The sequence below is a fragment of the Caloenas nicobarica genome, chromosome 2 (genome assembly GCF_036013445.1).
Source record: "Caloenas nicobarica isolate bCalNic1 chromosome 2, bCalNic1.hap1, whole genome shotgun sequence".
NCBI lineage: Eukaryota > Metazoa > Chordata > Aves > Columbiformes > Columbidae > Caloenas > Caloenas nicobarica.
In genome coordinates, this window is record NC_088246.1 from 111,210,359 (window position 1) to 111,233,015 (window position 22,657).

General features: G+C 40.8%; 1 protein-coding gene across 4 annotated transcripts in view; it reads right to left on the reverse strand.

The window, feature by feature from the left end:
- Positions 1-4,007: 4,007 nt before the first annotated feature.
- RALBP1 (ralA binding protein 1) overlaps positions 4,008-22,657 on the reverse strand; it is a 33,053-nt gene continuing 14,403 nt past the window's right edge. For 2 of the 4 annotated variants that reach the window (XM_065629379.1, XM_065629380.1), the window contains 9 exons: positions 19,541-19,834; positions 11,748-12,206; positions 9,355-9,704; positions 7,777-7,938; positions 7,168-7,299; positions 6,538-6,645; positions 5,653-5,774; positions 5,114-5,237; positions 4,008-4,849 (listed from right to left, as the gene is read on the reverse strand). In XM_065629379.1, coding sequence (XP_065485451.1) covers positions 4,586-4,849; positions 5,114-5,237; positions 5,653-5,774; positions 6,538-6,645; positions 7,168-7,299; positions 7,777-7,938; positions 9,355-9,704; positions 11,748-12,206; positions 19,541-19,784 — 1,965 coding nt within the window. In that variant the 5' untranslated portion in view covers positions 19,785-19,834 and the 3' untranslated portion in view covers positions 4,008-4,585. Of the gene's footprint in view, positions 4,850-5,113; positions 5,238-5,652; positions 5,775-6,537; positions 6,646-7,167; positions 7,300-7,776; positions 7,939-9,354; positions 9,705-11,747; positions 12,207-12,484; positions 12,580-12,790; positions 12,893-19,540; positions 19,835-22,657 lie in introns of those variants that run through there. The other 2 variants (XM_065629382.1, XM_065629381.1) reach the window with 2 other exon arrangements.

Sequence of the window (22,657 nt, forward strand, 5' to 3'; positions counted from 1 at the left end):
TCAGCTGAGAAGTCAAAACGACGTAAGGAACAGCCTTACAGGTTTTAGGATGCAGCGACCTTTGGTCTTGGCCTTTTTCCTGATATCTGTCCTCCCCTATTCCCCACAGGCCTCCCTTTTAGATACAGTTAGTAGAAGTTGCAGAAGGGCTGTCAGCTACTGTTATGGCTCAGCAGTCGGAAGGTACGGCCAAGGGCTGGTCTCGGGCAACAAGGGCTGCTCTCACTGCCCTGAGCCGTCACTGTACTGAGAACTGTTGTGTTTTTGCAGTTCAGATGGGGGAATTTTTCCAGTGCGTGGGAGTTGGGGTTATCCGGTTAAAATCATATGCTTTGCAACATAATCCTTTGAACGCTGGCAGACCTCCTTGTTGGGTTGTTAAGATAGTCAGCAGCACAAGAAACTCCAGTTGTAAACCCGTATCAGTCCAAGTGTAAGTGCCAGCACTGGGCTGAGGGCACGGAGCAGCCCCGGGTTAGGTCTGACGGGCGTCACTTTGGGTATCCACATCTGTGACGGGATGGAGGAGCAGCCAGGGGCTTGGCCCGCGGCTCTCAGAGTGAGGCTGCGCCTCGTTTCCCTGGGGCAGGAAGGACTGACACCCATTCTCTGGTACTGTGTGTGGTGCCGCTGGCTTCTGCTCTCAGAGTGTGTTGTAAAGAACACCATAGAGAACTTGTGCTGTTTTAATATAAGCCATATTTGGTCTGGATGAGGCATTTTCCCCTCTGCAGATGAAGCACTATGAGTCAGAGGTGCATACTGAAAAATTAAAACCTTGACAGATTAAGCCTGGTGAAACCTCTTTTTGGCAGAGATTGAGGTTGATGGGCTTTTTTTTTTTTTTTTTAATTGAAAGAGAATAGCCTTACATGGTCAGTTGTAAAATTATTGGCGTCAGTGCATCAACTTTAAAAATTAGGTTTAGCTCATTAATCTTATGGGACACAGAGGTAAAAATTAATCCCTCCAGTGCTAGTATTGGAATCAGTGAATGGAGATGGAAGCTTCCTGTGCAGTAGTCTTTTATCTTCATCATAAAGGATGGTGAATTTCTGGAACCCCCGATGGTTCCCTGTAGGACCCTGCTCCATGATAGAGCTTTCAAAGTACCTCACTGCACTGGAGAGGAAACCTGTCAGAATCAGAACAGGCACCTTCTGCTGCCGTGAGAACGAAGCTGAGCCAGCCTTTGAAACCTGGTGTGGGCAACGCAGAGCCCAGGAAACCTGGAAGGCTGCCTGGAATCCTGCAAGGTGTTGGGACACAAGCCGATGTTTTTAGACTTGTAGCAGGGATGTGATCTGAGAGGAGTACTGCTCATTGTTTTGGTTTTTTTCTTATCTTGCAATAAATGAAATAAAAAGACCTCCACCCTGTTCAGGCAGTAACAGTTTGCTTCAGGCTGCTTTTTTTCAGAGTAAAAAGACTTTGTTGGGAAGAAAAAAAACCAAACTGCTTGGTATGCCAGATGGCTGAAGTTGGCTCATTGTACTGTTGTATTTGAGCAAGCTATGCATATAAAAGCTGTCATGTTTCCAGTTAGATGAAAGTAACCTGTTGCTGGTGAAAACCACTTTTGTGTCCTGATTTAGATTGGCTCTAGAGTCCGGTGACTTGTTTATATGGTGCTGCTTACTCCTTTGGGTTTCTGACTGACTGATCTGACAAAATCTGTTCCAGGCTTGTGTTGAAAAGGACTATAAGAACAAGTGAGGAATGTAGTTGTCCCCTGTCCCACCATTCCCCCTCCTTTCTCTGGAGTAATGCTCTGCAGTATTTACAAGAGGAAGCCAGATGGGCCACATCAAACTGTCACAAAAGTTTTGTGAAGTCCAGCACACTAGAATGAACACTGCAGGCCTGTTTCTTCATTTCAGTAAAGGTAAGTCAGTCTGGTGTTTTGTCCAAAGAGTCTGTTGGAGGGTCCGGTGCTGCACTCTGCACATAAAAGCTGCAGGTTGTTGGAAAAAGTCTTATTTTAAGTTAATTTAAATGACACTTTAATTTAGATAACTTGGTTATTCAGGATGTGTATGGACTCCACAAAGGCGGCCTGCTGTGCGGGCATTGTTGGTGCCATGGGGGGCAATGGCGTGAGCGCTGCATCTCACAGATTTCACTGTAGGGCACTTGGGCTGCATAAGGCAGTTTATGAAGTGATCTGAACAACATGCTCAGATTATTGTCTTGCAATTATTCACAACTTTGAGATTAGCTCTGGCTTTTCCAGCTAATTATTTGCAACTGCTGCATGCAGCCTTTGAAATCACTGCTGCTAGCGAGGCTTTTTCACCAGGAGCACCCCTAAAGTTGGGGTAATGCTGGTGCTGGGGAACTTGGGGGCAGCCAAACCCCTTGGCAGAGGTTAGGGGGGCAGGAAGAGCAGCGGCTGTGCCCCGGCCCCTGGACAGGGCAGGGGGCTGAGGCTTGGCCTCCCCCATTCTCTGACAAGGGGCCGTCCTCGGCATGGGTCTGATTTGACCAGCATTGACTCATACAATTTAAACTGCAGGAGTCTTATCAATAACTGTGTTTATCATTGGACGTATCATTTGAAAGACTGTGAAAGAAAATTTCAAAGAAACATCTTTCAGGTGTTTTGAAATCGATTTCTGGTTACAGTTGCTGGACTACTGCAGAAGCAGCAATCACACCTCCATTTCAGACATCAGTGGTGCCACACTTCAACTGCATTGTCAGGTTGCAGGAGAAAGAAGTGATCATGTGTTAGAAGTAATGATGTGAATAAATAAGATGTTTTTTACCTTTGCAGCTGAAATCTCTAGTAGTAACAGAGAAGAAAAGTCTCAAAATCTTTAATTTGATCAAGCTAAACTTGATCTTCAGCTGAGTTACGGAAGCTTTCTATGACACTCAATTGCAGAGAGTGTTCTTTCAGAGGAGAGCTGTTTAGAAAGCTTAAATTTATTTTTCATATAAACTTCTCAAACTGCAAGTAGCTGTCCAAGAAGAATAACTATTGTTTGCATTAGAAAAAGATACTATACATTATGAAGTAGATAAATTAGAAACTGCTTTCAAATGGCTGTTGAATTTATTTGCTTGATAAATATGATCCTAACAAAATAAAAGTTAACCAATATTAAGAGATTTGTCTGAAGAACATTAGAAAAATCCACGACAATTCAATAGGAATTAGTGTGAATCAAACAACAACAACAAAAAAGTTTAAATATTGCCAGCAAATATAAAATGTATGTAATGAAGGCAAGGGAGAATGCTTTAGTTTACATTTGTCATCTGACCACATTTTTCTGTGTTTATAAACTTTTTTTTCCCAAATTTTAAAAAAATACTATGCTGTTTTCTATAACATATCAAAGCATTATTTGTACAAAAATCAAATCATGGCCAATGATTCACAACAGTGCAATAGATTAAAGAATATAACCACATCCAACAGGTGCTGAAAATAAATATCCAGATTAAAAAATAAGATAGCCTATCTGCACGCTGTGGAGTTTGCTGCCTATGTATGAATCCACGGGTGAGCATCTGAAACATTAAATGGCCCTTAAATGCTTTTGATGGGTAGAAGCAGTAAACCAGCCAAACCAAAAGCAAATCCCAGGTGGTGGTTGTTTCTTTTTAAACAACAACAAAAAAGAGGCTATTGCTGTTCGTTAGATTAGGTGCCTCCCATTGGCATTGTTCTTCAGGCTTATTTGGAAAGCACAAGTGACTTGCATTTCTGCAGAGGGAAATGCTGTATTGCTTGGTCAGGCAGCTCGATCTTAAGCGACGTAACCCATCCCCATCCCTGCCTAAAGCATCTGTCAGTGGCTTTCTCCGAGGGACCGAAACATTTAAAACGGCTGAAGAAAAAGCTGGTGGCTTATCTGGCAGCAGTGTGAACGCAGCCTTTCATAAACAGGTATGATGATGGTGGTTTATGAACTAGCAAATGGGTTACCTGTGTCACTAAAAGACATGAACAGCTCTTGATGAACGTGTCCATCATACAGGGACATAAATAACATCTCTCAAGTTTTTACATTTATTCAGTACATCTCAGAACAAAAATGAAGCTTAAGGGCATGTTAGGTAAACGCAATACCCCACAGTCTCCCAACTTTTCAGCGAACCCAGAATAAATTTAAAGCTCCCTTGTATATATTCTGCATCAGAAAGGTATCAAAGGCACAAGCAAGAAGTGACTAGGTTAATAAGCAGAAATAATGGTGAATGAGGATGAATAGATTCACAAGGCAAATAATTAGTAAGTGTGGGTGAGTTTTTGTTTATTTACTGAAAATTCTGCTCCAATGAATGCAAATAATGATTTTGGTTTAAAATAAAACTGTTACTGAATTATTTTAAATCACCTGAAGGTAACCAGTCTTGAAATAATCTGATACTAACTGGAAAACTCTTCTGGCCTCTCCAAACAAACCTGAGTCTGATGAGTAGAAGCCACAAGTATTAGAGACAAAAGTCTCCAGGCCTTAAAAGAAAAGTTTCTTTACAGAATGTACACAGCCAGCAAAAATTTGTGCAGTTTGACTCAAATTACAGTAATTCGCACCGTTCAGTTGATTTTATGCATATCCAAGGAGCCTGATCAAATTGGAGTTTCTTTCCTGTCTTTACTTGGCGATGGCTTGACTTGCTGCTCCTTGCTTGCTTTTGGCTGCTCTTTGGCTGCTTTTGTCTCCAGGACAGTGTCTCTTTGCTGCTGAGGAACACCCCCGCGTTTTTCTGGCTCCTCTTCTTCCTGCACCTGCTGCTCCGATTTTGCTCGCTGCAGCAGCCGAAGCTGTACCCGCAGTTCGATGATGGCCTCTCGCTCCTCGTGAATCGCTTGGTTCAGGTGGTTGTTCTTTATCTTTTAAGTAAGGAAAACAAATGTCAGGGCTCCTTCTGACAAACTGCTGTAGCGAGGGCGGCCACTTAGCCCTGCACAGTGAAGCTTTGCTGTTAACCCAGGCAGCACACGACAGTGATTTTAAAACAGAGCACGTGGGTTTTATGCCTACGTGAAATGGATGTGAAACTACCAGTCTGCACATGTGCAAATGTCTCTGCACTGACTAAATCAAGGAACCACTAAGGAGAAGAGCACCAATTAATGTGAAGATGCAAATCTTACCTCCAGTTCCTCGTTCTGCCTCTGCAAATCTTCCAGGATGACCTGCAGTTCCTCCTCATCTTCACTCTCACTTTCACTCTCGGAAGAATATTCCTCGGTTTCACTTCGGCCGTGCTGCTGGCGACTGAAAGACCAATGACAAACTCTGATTTAAACGCTTCCTCGTGTCTGCCAGAACTATAGCAGTATAAAAGAGTCACCTTACTGCCACTGAATAATCTGTAGTGGTTTTAAAAACAAAATCAGAATTTCTTTTCAAAGCTTAATTTAGTAAACCAGTGATTTCCTAGGGGGGATTTTTTTTAGTGCACAGGATCTAGTTTCCTTTAGATGATAATTCCATTGTTATACTTAGAATTTATCCCAAGAGGTCCAAAGTTGCTAAGATTTCAAATAAAAAAGGCAGATTTCAAATGTGCTGTTCGTCGGGTGAGCTTTTAAGTGTAATTTAGAGTATTGTTTCAGAAGAGCATATATGTACTTTTAAGCAAAGAGTGCTCGCCTGGCGGGGGCTCTGATGTGAGCGGTGTTGCTTTTACCTTTGTATTTCAGCTATTTCTGCCCGGAGGCGATCTATTTCTTCCTTTTCCGAGGCAATCTGTCTCCGCAGAAACTGCTCCATGGCCAGTAGTTCTTCTTGTTCTGTTAAAATCTCGTTCTCCTGCAATGATCAATGAGCTCACTTAAAGCTTTGACTTTATGTTCTACAGGAACACATGAGCAGTATCAGATGATGCTGTTCTCTGAAATACTTTCAGAAGAAGTGGTTAACATGCCTGCCTTGATTCATCAAGACCTCAAAGCAAATCTAAGTTCAAAACCAATGTCTGTTCTTGAATCCTCAAGACAATCACTGTACTGAATAGCTGTGGAGATGATGCACCAAATTCTGGCACATTTGGCTGCCTGTTTCCTTAAATCACAGGGAAAAGCTCTGGCTGACCAGTAAAATAACTAGAAAAACTGAACTATAAAATATGTCTTTGAAGAAGAATGTTCAAGGAGCAAAGTACAGTGGAGAGAAGATCAAAGTTACCGAGGGAAGCAAAAGAGGGCAAAAAAACCAAAATAGTTGCTTTACTTCCTTTGATCAGCAGCAGAGTAGTTAAAGGCATTAGAACTGGTTAGATTTGGAAGTGCTTTCCAAGTACATTTAAAAAAAAAAGTAGCCTTTATTGTTAAATGGTGTCTCCTTTCTGCTGTTAACAAGGGCCTACTCAGTGTTGGGTTCACTCCTGCAGTCAGTGTTGTTTCCCTACTTTATTTACAATTAAAACAAAGCCCTGTATTTTAATGGACTGAGAGACCCCTTTAAGCCTTCAACCTCCCACTGCATTAGAAAGAACCAAAGTGTGTTTAATATTTCTGAAAGATATGGAACAAGAAAATAGCAGCAGACAACCAGGTAAGTGCCTGCCACCCACCTGTGCAAGCAGAATATTTATAACTTCTTCATTCTCATTCATTTCTTCTTTGGAGACATCCTCCTTGGAAAGGCTGGCAATTTCTTGTGCAATCTTTGTTTCACACTCCTGCCAGAGAAAGAGAACAACTTTTAAAAGGACAGCTTTTCCAGTCATTCTATTTACTGTAAAAAAAAGACTTTTTGGAACATGTTATTTTCCAAATTTAGAATCACCATCTCAGTTGTCTTGAAAGTTTTCAGCAAGGTCTGTCTCTTCTCTGGGACACACAACACTTTAAAAAACACGCTTCTGAAGTTTGTTAACCTTGAGTCTTCCAGTAATTCCTCTTGGTACTCCAGGACACATTGTTTTAAGCATATAATGAATACATGCTCTATCAAACACTTATGTTTTTAATAATACTTTTTTTTTTTTGTAAAGTGAGTGCAAAGGAGTGCAAAGATCTTGCTGTCCCTAGGGAGAGCCAGCTAACCAGAAAATGTAATTGCTTGGCAGCCGTTTAAAGTTAAGACAAAAAAATCTGCAGTAAAAAGAACAAAACATGGTTTGATCTGTGTGTCTCTGCACTGTCAGAAATTAGGGATGTGTGATTTAGATGTTCGGCCAATAAATAGCAAAGTTACCCACCTGTCTCTTAGCTTCTCTTAGTTTCCTCTTAAGAGCCGTTAAAATTCTTTGCACCTCCCAGAGTCTCTCTTCTTTGGATAAGTCTTTTATCCCTGCCTGCAAGTCCCTGTGTAAACAGTTCAGCAGGAACTCCTAGAAATATTGCCAAAGAAATTAGTGTCTTTAACATATCATAGCAGGGCAGACTGAAAAAGAAAAAACTTTTTGGTTTTGTGGCAACTGGCTTGGTGTTTTGGTTTTCAATGCCTGACATGTCAACAAACATCAAGTGTTAACTTACATTGAGTGCGTGACCTAGAACTAGCTGAAGAGCAATACTAAAGAATCCACACTTTTTAACATGTTCTCCTAACCTTTCTCCCATGATGAAAGTATCGAAGATCATAGCAAAGCAATCCATGAAAGGCGCAGTTATAATCATCACAAGACCATAAAAACTTTCCACACATGAAATGGGCAGGAATATCCCCAGTCTCTGTCCCGTGGTGTCCACTGACAGGATGATTGCGATGGAATTAAAGAGTATGTCACAAGCTTATGAGAATTTGCTACTGAATGTACAGAAGTCAGGGCAAAGATAAACAGGAAAACAGTAAAGTAAATGCCAACCTGCCGCCTGATTTCTTCTTTGATGCTTTCTTGTGTTTCTGGAAGCGCTGGCATTGTTGCCATATTTGACCAGCGAAGGGGTTTTGTCACCTGCTTCAGGGTCACATTCCCAAAGAACTCCTGAACATGTGTAAAAAATACATACAGGACACGGTTGCTGATCTGCAAAGAAAGGGCAGACAAAATATTGGTTAAGCTGATTCATTCATATCATCTTTATCTGCGATGCACAGTATCTTTCTCCAGAAACAGGCAGCGTTTAGTATGGCTTTTGATGAGTCGTAGTCCTGTTAGTTTGCCCCAAGAGATGAAAATCCGAATTAAAACTGGTACTTTAAATGACCCAGTGCTGACCTCAAGGAATGACTTCACTATCTCTCTTACCTGTGTATCTGAGGCATTTTTATGCTAAACTCAGAATTTTCACACATCTTAACCTACCACAATTATTTTCATCACCGATAGATACAGAAATGTATTACATCTTTACGCATGTAAAGGTTGTTAGTGACATCAACAGGTAAGAGGGAACACCAACCATACTGTCCTACGGCTGCTTGCTGGTACGTTCTCTCTCCTCCCCCAACCTGTAACTATTTTCTGCAACTCTCAGATGATTTAACATAGTAGAAAAAGTAGTTGGAAAGAAGCTGTTACTGTACTTCTTGTTTTAATACGAGACAGAAGCAAGTATTTATTTTGATACATCTTCCATTAAAATTCAAAAATTTACTCTGAAAGATGAGAATTTTGTTACTACCTGCATTTTAATTGCTAAAATCTACTTGACAACAAAACATGATGGGGCCTGCATTGTTTTATGGTAATTGTTCCTTCTTTCGTTAGCTAGGAAGTGCCTGGCACAGCAAAATAGCCAGGAATATGCAGCCCTTTTGCTACTAAGTCTCCACCTAGACTCTTTAATTATAAAGCCAAGCTTTTCTAAAGCGTGTGTTTTCTTCTAGAAGACCCGCAACCAGTAACACCACGTTTCCATTATGCACAGGACTAGTTCTGAGCTGTATTTAAATATTTCCAAGATGTTTATTAAGGAATTAATCAATCCAGAAACCATAAAATCTTACTGGAAAACTAAGTCAGTTGTTTTTCCCCAGCCATTTGACTGCAGCCACCAAAGCCGTTGTACCAAAGCCACTGCTGCACCTGGAAGATCTATTTGCAGGACGGGGTTCATTGGCTTGATGTTAAAATTAAGCAACAATATAGTCTTTACTAAGTTATCACTGAATATAAAGCTCACAGAACTTGTGTATCTGCATGAATTATCAGGCAAATTCAACATTAAATTACTTCTGTTTATGACAGAACTAAAACCCTGACAGCATCTTTGTAACACTCTCCTAAGAACACAAGTATCAGACCCACAGTATGCAAGCTCACATTGAGAACGGCTTTTGTTCCCCTTTCCCAGCATTTTAGGTTCCTGAGGTATAAAGAGAAGCTGTAATTTAGCTTTACTGTATCAGACAATACCCAATTCCCACCCGCAAGAGAATTCCTACAAAGTCTGCCTTGGGCTGAAGTTCTGCTCTAACACTTGCTGTGTGGTACACATACCTGGACAGTAGGGCTGAGCACTATAGAAATATTCTGGATGTTCATTTTTGTTTCCAGTTCCTTTGCGATAACATGGTCCATGTGCACAATCAGCCAAGAAATCAGGAGATGGTTACACTCTGGCAACTCCTTCAGTAACCTCTGGCACTCCTGAACTTTCTCAGCTTCTGTGCTCTTCCCACAAGCATCTTCAAAGCGAGGCATTAGCTCTTTGGTAAGCAAATTTTCAGGCAGTTCTCGTAGGTACTGTTTCAGCAAGCTGGCTACTGTATTGGGCTCGTATTCTTCCAGGTTGGGAGATTCTTCTCGATCATAGGCTGCTTTTAGCTCATCAACTTTTGATTTTATTCCTTAAAACATTTAGAGCAAGAATTAAGAGAAATCTTCAACTGTAAATGTATAATAGTTATATTTAAACTTTTTTAGGGGGGGGGATGAAATTGTTTCACCTCTCCTTATGATTTACGCTAATTGAGGAAGGCCTTTTAAAGGTTATCCACATGTAACAAAATTCATAGAACCATAGAATCGTATCAGTTGGAAGAGACCCTCAAGATCATCAAGTCCGACCATAATCTAACTCTAGCACTAAACCATGTCCCCAAGAACCTCATCTAAACGCCTTTTAAACCCCTCCAGGGATGGTGACTCCACCACTTCCCTGGGCAGCCTGTTCCAGTGCTTCACCACCCTCTCCGTGAAGAACTTTTTCCTAATATATAAAAAAGTTAAAATCATTACTCAAAATTATGTGTTTGCTGCTTTTAAAAGACTGACTACTACTATGAAGCAAAACACAATGGTGCCAAAGTTCTGAATTAGAACTGGTGCCAGCATTCCCTCGCATCAAGGAACACAAAATAGGGTGATGAAGGGTAGGGAAACATAAGATCAATTGTGTATTTGCATTCAGCATCTTTCTGGCTGTTCAATTACACGGCCTTAAGCCAAGCAGCAAATATGTTATCAACTCAAATATTGTGCAACAAGTTCTACCTATAACAGCTTTCCTCTGTCAAAACAAACCCCACACTTTTTCGTTTCCAGATTTCCAGCTGGCCCTTCTCAGTGGAGGAATCTCACACAGGATTCTTGATTTGAGGCACTGCATGAATAAAAGTGTGCTTACACAATTATTCAACCCAGCCAAGACTTTCTCTAAAGTGTTTTTATAACTCAGTGGCATTCCAATCTCCTCAAACTCGGGGAAATTTCATTCTTAAAGCTCTAACACCCACTTGAGTTACATCAACTCAATGTGCTGCCATGGCTTGGCTCATACACAGCAAGCAAAACTGGGTGCACTCAGCCCATGGTCAATGCCAGGTAAAATAGGCCCAGTTTCATGTCCAAGGAGTTTAGTCATCGCAACAGCTGGTAGGTTGTTAAATCACTGCAATCCTCTCCCTGAGCTCTCCATTTAAACAACCTTACACACACAAGAGGGTGCTGTTGCACTGGTTTACACCTAGAAAGTACACATATCACAAATGTTTTACAGAAAACACACCTTGTGTGAAAATTCCCAACACATCATGTGTTGAAAAAAACCCACACAAACCGAATGTTCCAATGGGCAAGACGAAGAAACTGCTGAAGCTGCTGCGGTATTCATGCATGCCTACCAAATACCATGCAGATCAACAGCGTGAAGACAGCTTAACGAAGCCTTTCCAATCGTTTGCTTACTGTTTTACAGTGCTAGGCAACTTGTTCCAAATACTTTTCCTCAAATTCCTTTTCTCACTTGTTCTTGCTCCCTTAACCATACCCACAGAAGTACTTACAAAAGTTATATGCAAACGCAGTTCACAAACAAAGGGATTGTTTTGCTGAATGTGACTAAAACTGATGTTTCATTTATGCAAGCTGGTGTTACTTAACTACCATGGTTAATTGGCCTGCTGTTGCTAAGTTTAAGTAGTGAAACTTGCATTTTCTGCTTATTAGCATATTTGCCCAAAGCAAAGAAGTTTTAAGAAAAAAAATAACACAATGGAAGTAACTGGAAAAAGCAACTTAGTGGGAAGCTTAAGTAATAAAACAGTTATATCTCATCTTTGCTTCTGCAATCAACTAGCATTGTATTTCTAATGCAGAAGTGAAAAAAATACAAGCTGGCTATACTAACACATTTTATGCATTGTTAATATCCTATCACAAAAGGCCAAAACAAGCGTATTTTTACTGCCATTATGCAGCCTCACCATACTAGCAACTTTTCTGGTACTTCAGACCTACAGCTATGCTTAACTTTAGCTACCTGATTATCTTTTGGATAATTAAAATTAATTCAGCTATAAACGGAGTCTCTAGGTGTTGAAGATGGTAAAATAATAAGAAAATTGCATGTAAAGGCCTTAGGAACCTGCACGTCAGTGTGCCCAGAGTACCTGAAACTCTGTAGATGCCTTCACATTTCATGCCGTACTTCTCTACGTAATCTATACATTCACGGAAAACCGCTGGCAGGCGGATGCCATCATACAGCATGGTCCTGTCTACCGCGTCAGACAAAGGAATGCCAAACACGGGCCTGTGACTCGGAACATCCACTTGAGGTATCTCTGTCTCCTGAATTGGCTTTTTCTTTTTCTTCTTCTCTTTCCACTGTTTTACAACATCTGCTGCAGTTAAGTCTTTTGACTTCTTCTCTTTATGCTTGTCTTCCTTATGCTTGTCTTCCTTGTGTTTCTCATCTTTGGGCTTCTCTTTTATTTTAAAATCCTTTTCCTTTTTTTTTGAAAAGCTGGGTTTCTTGAAGACATGTATTCCCTTGGACCGCTTCAACTTTGAAGGACTTTCAGCTTCATCACCAGAACTGTCCTCTTGAAATGCAGCATAACCTTCCGCTATTAGGCAAAGGAGGAGAAGGCAAGAGGACAGCTGTGAGTCTGTTTAGTTTCTAGATAGCACATTATAACAGGGAGAGAACAAGAAGCAAATATGTAAGGAGGAGAGAGAAGAAGATGCATGAATTAAAATGCAGCCCCTGCCTGACTCTTCAGAAGGTTTTCTTGAGTTTTTACACATTAAGTGGACAAGGATTAAATCAAGGTTGCATAATCACATCAAAGATAAGCCACACAGCTCCTGAACGATCTAAACAATTAATACTTCATGTACTTACTCATAATGGCAATGTCCATCTTATGGGCTAGTTTCCCATCTAACAGTCAAGGAAATGCAAAATAAAAACAACTGTCTGGCACCTTCTCTATGTTCCTGTAATCAACAGTATAAGAGTCACTGTTAAGGATCATCTACTACATACATGTAATTCTAACAAACTTCTGCTATGAACAAACTAAATTTCAGCCACTTAACTCCCCAATTCATTTCCAGAATATTACGAATTTTAAGATAAGTATGATGTTAACATAGTTTCAGCCTCCAATAAAATACCAAACAAACAAAAAAGCCCAAGCACACTTACTTTTCTATTAGACGAATAAAGCAACTCCAGTAACACTAGCACAATACCTGTCAGTGAAGCTGCGTATTTGCCTTAAAAAGCATCAAACAAGTCCCTGGGTGGCATATGCTGTTTCAGCAGCAAAACACCAATTGCCCTCTAAAAGGTACACCTGTGCTTTTACTAACTACGCCTCTGCAGCTAGCCCTGCCCATCCTGCAGGCAAGAGCAAGGAGAGCTTTAAAGGCAGATTACAAAACAAAACCAAAACCAACCAAACCAACCCACAATCAAACCAACACAACTTCCAAGTCAACTGATTGTGATTGTACCCCATTAAAAGAAAAGTAAGCCTAAAGCCTGGCCAACAAAGAGGACATTTCACATGGCACCTGCAGCAGCCGGGTCCCCGGGGCAGCGGGCAGCCAGCACTGCCTTCAAGGTGAAGCCCCCACCACACAGACCCTCTGAGGCTCTTCCACTACCCACAGGCAGCGCCTCTGCCCAAGTGAGGGACCACATCAACACTAGTTTTGGGTGGTGGAAAATTACCCCCTTCGATTATAAGAGCGAGCATCACAGACAAGATCATAGCCTGTAATTTTTACAGGTGAAAGATATTGTGCAAAAGAACCAGGGGGCATTCAGTCTTTTATTCTTCAAATTCTAAACTATATTAAAGCTCAGAGTTTTTCAGCACATCCAAGCAGCTGTCTGTATTTTGAAGCCTCTTTGGCTGCTCTGTAGAAGGTATCTTTTAATAGTCAAATAAATATAAGAAATCTCTTAAAGCATGGAACTGCCATAAAATAATTACAGCTGTTTGACCAGCTCACCCGTCCCATCCTGGACTCATCCCAAACATGCACTGTCATAGATGTAGAAAGGCTGCAGCACTGCTCCCGTCCAAGGGAATTTTAATATAAAAATGCAAATGTTAACTGGAGGACAACTGGCAACCAGGTCTTACTCTTCCCGTTTAGTGGCTAATCCATCATTCCCTCTTTTGGTAAACTAAACCCAGAAATGGGTAAGGAAACCTGCAGTGCATAAACAAAGGATTCAGCCAGATCTTCCGCAGAGCTCAGAACAATCCACCCTCAACCCTTCCTGCTGGGTGGCTGTGACAGCCCCCAGTCCCCCCACGCGCACTGGGAACAGCACCAGCGCATCCCCTGGGCCAGGACAGGGGACCCGAGGGTGTTTTCACCACCAAACACAGCCCTTGCCTTGCATGTCTCAACACTCCGTGTTGCAACACAGACCTTGGTGCTTTTCTAGAGCTGTGGTAACGCAACACCAGCAACAGCACATGACTGGAACTGGTAATTCTTGACTTCGTGAGAAGACATGAAAGAACAAGTTAAATACAAAACCAGCCTATTTTAATTTGTCTCAGTAACATAAGTCAAAGTTTAGAAATACATGCTAATGACAGATTCACAGAGAATCTCCAACCCATACCAAGAGGGGATTTTGTATGTCTCTCAGGTAACCCAATGTTTTTACCGTACTTCTGGTAATAAAATTGCTGTTTACCTTTCACCAGTGATACAATATATTGAAATATAAACAACTTAAATTTACACAGAAGAAAAATCATCGAAAGCACTTGACAAATCAGGTAATTTTAAATGTGGAAAGAAGTATTACCCACTGTTAGTAAACTGGTATATCTGTTCACTGTTTTCTCAAGACTTCTAGTCTGCATTTTCCCATCACTCTAATGTGCACCAATTTTCTTCCACCTGTATGAAGCCAGTATTAATTTAATGAATTCTCAAATTTCACCAGCATAACGACTGGACTCTGCCACTTCCTTCCTCGTGCTTTGCCACAATCATGCCTTCACTGCAGTTATTTTAAACGTGATGCTGCAAGTACAGCTCTTACCTTAGTGAATATTATGAAAACCACTTTGAAAAATAATAATAAAAAATATTCCAGTGTTACTTTGGAAAAATCTAATTTACAGGCTTAAAACCTTTGTCACGCAGCGAGCCCACTGTTTCTATCAGTCTCCTTACTTGGGAATACTTGTCCTGCACTCTTACAATGCAGCTATAAATTCCTGCTATAGCATTTACGGTTGACACAAAGGGTTGCATTGTGTAGAACGGCCACTTATCAAGCCTACCACATGATACATTTTGCGCCATCAGGTTTCTGATGAGTTTTTAAGTCATTTATACCTCTACATCTGATGTTGGCTCCCCGGGGAAATTTGCATGCACCTGTAATTAACTCACTAAGAGAAAACATGGATTGCTTTTACATATGGAAGACTTAGTAGGTCAGCTATGACTATGCAGACCCATGTGCAACACTAGCATTAGTTATCATCTAATTTCAATTTATCAGAGGGATTGCCATCAACTTGTATGCCACTTCTAAATAAAAGAGTAAGACATCCATGGATACAGAATGAGCTGGCATAGATGGCTTCTATTTCCTCTCCTAACCCACAAGATGTGTTGTTATTATTAATAGAAACTTAAAACTTACAGCCATTACCAACACTTACTATCCAACTTTCAATTAGATCTGTTTGCTTGTAATACACATTCAACTCACTGACCTGAGCACAGCACTCTCAAACAAATTCTGCATTCGGGTTATTGTGCAGTGCTATGCAAGGAGAGCAAATTAACTTGAAATACTAAATTTGCCTTATTTTGATATAAATAATTACTGGCACTAAAAGGCAAGATTTTAAACTATTTGCATGTAGTACTTGCTAAATAAACACACAGTGCTATACAGATACACATAGTAATTTGTCAGTAGATGGGATATAGCAACGCAAAGATAAACTTTGATATGAAGAGTCTCTAATGTTTATCATGGGTAGAAAATTCTAGTAACTTCTTATTCTGTAGATCTGGAAACTGTACTCAGAGCTTTTCCACACACCTCATCAGTAAAAACAATGTTTTGTTTGTAATGGGAGCTATTTGGTTATTTTGTAGGATGACAACGGCTTCCTTAAAATGTTTAACAGGCCTCCCCCTATAGACATGTGATATTTCTCCACAGAAATGAAGGATCATGAGCACGGATGCAACTTATCAAGTCATTGCTTTACCTGGAACAGCTGGGAATGCTACTGGAGCTTTTGTATGGTTGCTGGATGTCCAGCAGAAATTACTTTGGAGAAAAATCCCTTACGATGACAGACGAGACTAGGCTGGCATCTTCCAGCTGGTGGTACCCAGCACAGAGTGGCAGATCGCTAGAATCTCAACTCAGCGAGCAACTCAGGGGAAGAAGATAAAGGTTGACACCAATTGGAGACAGGATTGTTCAGAGCGGGTCCCCAAGTTAACAGTAGGAATATTTCAGCCCTCCTCTACATCTCAAAAAAACCCATATATGACCTCTTGCCCAACACATTAGAGATTTGGTCTTCAAAAATATTTCCTGAAAATTTCAGAAGAGTTCATATCAATGATACTACTGTCTTTTCACAAGATAGTTTAGTTTACAATTCAACAAATTCTCCATTTCCCCACAAATGATATAAAGAAAATGAAAATTATTCTAAACAAAAAATCCTAGCTACATATTGAACCTATCCTGTCCAATGGTATCAATCTCAGAAGTAAAACGAATAAGCAGAGTAAGATGTACTACATACAGACTATCTGCAGAAATTATAATGGGTAGAATAGCTTTTTCTTTTTAAGTATTACTTATAAACTTTTTCGTTTGCAAGGAACTGCATATTTTATGGTGTGATTACTGACAGAAAGTTAACCATTAAAAAAAAAAAAAAATCAATTACGCTGATCCCTGTCTCATATAAACCACCACTGCTGCAAAACAACCATCGGTTTTTGCTCGCACGCTGCCACAGCACAAGTTCTTCCACAGGCAAAGGCTGTTCTGAGTCAGGAAACAGATTGGTGTTAAAACTATCCCAGTAAAAAAAATCATTTCAACCCTTAAGAAGTCCCCTAATCTAACTCACTCTACAGCTAACCAACAGGATGTAAGGGAGAAGCAGAGTAAGAAATCAGTGGCTGAAACCTTTTTCCAGCAGTCGTCATTCCACACAAAAAAACCCAATATTCCATTTAATTTTCTATCACCGCCAAAAAAAAATTATAACTTTTCCCCTAGGATAATCGCTGTGTATTATTAGATTATTGCCATTAACATGAAAAATATAAAATTATTTTATTATCTACATAGGAAAGAAGATCCCTTACTATTATATAAAATACTGAAGATAAGAGTATATTTCTCCAGCAAAAAGGATTTACCTGAAAAACTAAAACGGGGTATTTATCCTTCCCTTTCCATATAAGCTCTTGCTCTTCAAGCATTCCTGAAGTTTACATTCAGAGTATTATTAAAATATCCCAAATCTTTGTAGGATTAAAGTTACATACAGTTTCAGGAGTTTGGATGACTTTGTCATTAATTCACTAGTATTTTAAGTTCAACAGAACTCTGTCATAATTTAATATCAACACTTTTCTTTTTCTCATTGAAATGTTCAATTATACTTGTTTAAGCCCCAAATGACATGATCGTAACAGATTGTGCGCTACCCAAAAATCAAAACAGGTGTCCAGAGAAGTGAAAAGAAACAATCTGAACACATGCAATAGAATTTAAAAGGTGGAAGAACCTGAAGAATCAAAAGTATGGAAGGAATAACAACAGGCAAGGCTGGAAGGGGAACTCTTGAAATCAGCCATGTTAAGCAGCTGTAAAAAGCCTTTGTCATTTACATACGTGAAATGTCTGTTCAGGGTATATTTACAATAATGACCATTTTTTGGACTGTACGAGAGATACTGAAAGCTTTGTATGTGACTTACTCTTATACCTGACTGGCAATTATATGACATACTTACATTAGGGCTAAGAAATGCTGAATGCCTTTCACATTGTAGCTGCAAGACGGAATTTGATTCCTCCTACATTTTGCATTTTTGTGTTTTTGAGAATTTTTCATACCCTTAAAGCTTCTTTTAAGCAACAAAAATTGCCCTCCATCAGCTCTAAAGCGTGCTGTAATCACTTGTGGAATAAAGCCGTTACAGTGCTAATGTGCACAGACCCGCACGTATTTGCTGAAGAAGCCTTTTTCCTCTTCGGCCTTCAGTTAGACCATCACCATGAGACATGCAGAATTACACCACAAAGAAATCCACACTATGTATAATGCTGACCCCTAACAATTCTAAATTTGGAGGTGTCTAATCCGGAGTTATAACAGAAAGCTGATTTGCAAAGAAGAAAAAACCAGCTTCTAATAGCTTGAATTTAAACCCATCCAATCAATACTGAATTTTCATCACCAATCCAATATCCTGTATTAGGTTAATACGTTTATATTGCGAAAAAAACTAAAGAATCAGTTTTCTTAAAACCTGCAGGAATTTAAACTGTTGGTTTTAACTGGAGGATAATATATTCTTGAGTTACAGTATCCTTTATGCACACAGTCTTTAGTTAATAACAACAGTCCTCCTAAACTCTGCCAGAAACAAATCCTGCATTCTTGGAAACTGGTTTGATTAAAAGCAGGGCAGTGGCAGCAAATTTTTAAAGAGTAATTATTTAAATGTGCGCATGCATATTAAAAATAGTCACCATATTCACCCTAACATGCCAGAATACTGTGTGCTGTTTCATTATCTTTGATCTTCCGAATTTCACAAATGAGAAGTGTCAAGGTACACTGGCACCCAGAACTGCCAGGCCTCAGAGATACAGGCATCGTACAAGAAGAACACTATTTTGAAATCTTGCTAAAATGAATGCCAATTTAAAAAGTACTAACATCTGGGCTGTGATAATTTAGGTTTCAGAGACTTCGACAGTAAGGATTTTTCTGGTAATGAGAGTGCTCAGTATTGGCTTAAAATTTCCAAGTTCTTTGTTCTTTCAGAATACATAGAAAAATGCTACTGAATAAAAACTATTTCATGTTTCCAAAATTTTCTGCACAACTCTAAAGGTGGGAAATAAGATCTCTGTTATTTTGCAGGAGCCCGTTTTTTAAATAAAAACTTCCATTCTGGACACTGATACACTGACAAAGAATCGATTCTATAGTCAAAGCTTTACTTTCTTATAATTTCTACTCTGTCAGCTCTAGTAAACTCAGATCCCAAAGCTGGCATGCACATTTTTGAACTCTGCAATAATACTTAGGCACCGCTGGAGGAAACTGCATGATCAGACTAAAATGAGAAGCCAGAGAAAAAAAGGACACAGCTATTATTACACTTCAAATAATGGTGCAGTGTGCACATGAAAACTTGAGATGGTACACAGCAGCAAACCTGATACAGGAGACCTAAGGGAAAAGGGTCAAAGTTGTTGAAACTGACTCTTCCAAAATTCAGGAAAAACACACAGTTTTATTTTATAATAGCTACCACCTCAGCTACAATTTCGAAAAGCATCTATTTAGAAATACACTTGGAAACTTCCACTTAGAATGTGAATAGATAATGAGATTAGAAGAACCCCATGCCAGGCAATTACCAATGCATTGTTAAAGGTTTTAGATAAACACGTTTATTAGTAATTCTGGGCACATGCTTGGCACCTGTATCAGAGAAAAAAAAAATCCTATTTTTGGTTAAAGTTTGTGGTTTTTTGGAAGAGAAGCAAGTATTGCACAAATCCTGTTCGTACAAGTTAATTTCCTGCACACCTACACAAGTTCCATTGGGAATATTAAGCAATTTTGAGAGGAAGGAAGAAAGATAAATTATAAGCACGAAATAAGAGAAGTTGCCTACTCACTTCTTTTTTCTTTCTTCTTAAATTTTCCTTTCTTCTTCCCATGCTCCTTTTCATCATCAGATACTATATCTGGAGGCTCGTGCAAGCTGTCATGAGGTGGTGAAGGCTCACTGGTGCGGTACAACCCAGGGAATTTTGTAGGACTGATTTCTTCAGAGCTGGGAGTACGAGCAAGACCCCCGCTGTGTTCTACCCGACGGTGTTCACTGGGGCTGCTAGTGGGAGGCAGGAAGCACTCAGTCATTCTGATTCCCTGATATCCAAGCGAAATCTTCTGCTACCTGTCCATCACACCTGCAGCAGGGGAAAGCAAAAAGAAACCCCACACAATTTTAAGCACCGGGTGTCAGAATACCTTACTTAGAGCTTTATCCTGAAAACACAACAAACAGCAATACCTTCTGCAATGAATGCTTCAACTTATGTCAAGACACAGTAACACAACATCAGGTCCTAAGTTCAGTGTTTGCAGAATCTCTCCATTAACTCCTAAACCATATTAACATAATAAAAGAGTTGCTAAGTTGCTATTTTAGCCATCTCTACTTTACCCTGTATAAAACATTATATATTAACTACTGGACTATTTTAACGCTTGAAATAATTCTTACAAAATGTATAGGCAGCTTGCATACCAACTGGTAACATTCATTAATAGTTACCTAACTTTAAATTCTGTACATAAAACAGATTCGTCTGGAACATCAGAGTGTTTGTGAGCACTGCACTTAAGGCAAAGATCATTTTCATCTTTCCCAAGCATATTTTACAGATGCAAATAAGAGCTTGCCTGGTCTGTTGCAATAAGGAAAAAAAATCCTAAAGTCAAATCCATCTTCTAATTATGCTAATGCAAATTAAATAATGTAGAAAAAGAATGATTAAGTTTTTCTGGTATACAACAACTTCACATTTGAAGAGGCTATATCAGGTCATCTGCACCCAGATGCTGATACATTGTTTGCTTGAGAGTTATGGCCAAATAAAAGACAAGATGAAAATTGCTGAAGGAAGCCAATACATAAATTCTCAGCAATGGAAACTGTAAGCAAAAAAATTATTCCGAGAACAAAATTTGAGAAATTCCACAGAACAGATAAGCCGTATGGGACATCATACCTCTGGAGGCTGCTTTGCTGAATTTGGCCCTCTGTGTCTAAATCATCACTCTCAGATATGAGCCCTTCTTTCAAGGGATGAAAGGAAAACAGAACTAGAGCAAAGCCCAGAAAAAGTAAAAGTTATTTGCTACCCCCATTGCCCCAAGTGTCAGGGCAAGAACGAAAGAAGGGCTAAGGAGAATCTTCACCCTCTGGTGAATGCAAGGGGAAACACAGTGACAGAGAATGAGGGCAAGGCTGAGGTACTAAATGCCTTCTTCACCTCAGTCTTTCACAGTAAGACCAGTTGTGCTCCAGGTACCCAGACCCCTGAGCAAGAAAACAGGGATGGGGAGCAGAATGAAGCCCAAATAATCCAGGGGGAAATGGTTAGTGAACTGCTACACCGCCTGGACACTCACAAGGCTATGGGGCCAGATGGGATCCACCCATGGGCTCTGAGGGAGCTTGTGGAGGCGCTCACCAGGCTACTTTCCATTATCTATCAGCACTCCTGGCTAACCCGGGAGGTCCCAGCCGACTGGAAGTTGGCTAATGCGACGCCCATCTGCAAGAAGGGCCGGAATGAAGATCTGGGGAATTACAGGCCTGTCAGTCTGACCTCAGTGCCGGGGAAGGTCATGGAGCAGATCACCCTGAGTCACATCACCTGGCACATACAAGACAACCAAGCGATCAGGCCCAGTCGACATGGGTTTATGAAAGGCAGGTCCTGCTTGACCAACCTGGTCTCCTTCTACGACAACATGACCCACCTAGTAGATGAGGGAAAGCCTGTGGATGTTGTGTACTTAGATTTCAGTAAGGCCTTTGACACCATATCCCACAGCATTCTCCTGGAGAAGCTGGCAGCTCATGGCCTGGATGCGTGTACTCTGCAATGGATAAAGAACTGGCTTGGATGGCCGGGCCCAAAGAGTTGTGGTGAACGGAGCCAGATCCAGTTGGAGGCCAGTCATGAGTGGTGTTCCCCAGGGCTCAGCATTGGGGCCAGTTCTGTTTAATCTCTTTATCAATGATTTGGATGAGGGGATTGAGTGCACCCTCAGTAAGTTTGCAGATGACACCAAGTTGTGTGGGAGTGTTGATCTGCTGGAGGGTAGGAAGGCCATACAGAGAGATCTGGACCAGCTGGATTGTCGGGCTGAGGCCGATTGTATAAGGTTTAACAAGGCCAAGTGCTGGGTCCTGCACCTGGGTCACAACAACCCCAGGCAGCGCTTCAGGCTTGGGGAAGAGTGGCTGGAAAGCTGCCTGGGAGAGAGGGATCTGGGGGTGTTGGTTGACAGGCAGCTGAACATGAGCCAGCAGTGTGCCCAGGTGGCCAAAAGGCCAACAGCATCCTGGCTTATATCAGGAATAGTGTGGCCAGCAGGACTAAGGAAGTGATTGACCCCCTGTACTCAGCACTGGTGAGACCCCACCTCGAATCCTGTGTTCAGTTTTGGGCCCCTCACTACAAGAAAGACATTGAGGTGCTGCAGAGCGTTCAGAGAAGGACAACAAAGCTGGTGAGGGGCCTGGAGCACAAGTCTGATGAGGAGCAGCTGAGGGAACTGGGGCTGTTCAGCCTGGAGAAAAGGAGGCTGAGGGGAGACCTTATCGCTGTCTACAGCTACCTGAAAGGAGGTTGTAGCGTGGAGGGTGTTGGTCTCTTCTCCCAAGTAGCAAGTGATAGGACAAGAGGAAATGGCCTCAAGTTGCGCCAGGGGAAGGTTCAGACTGGATATTAGGAAAAATTTCTTCATGGAAAGGGTTGTGAAGCAGTGGAACAGGCTGACAGAGACAGGACAGCAAACTTTAATACATCTCTTATTACACTTACTACAGTGTGTTGTCTAAGTTGGCATGAACACATTAAAAAGAGGCACAGTTTGAAAGACCAGACTCCCAGCTCTCATTCAGTACAGAAGGCTCCATTAATTCTGTTTTGCGCTGAGTCTGTGTCGTGACTTTGTGCCTTGTAAGCACTTGCAACAGCAGAAGCAAATTAGAG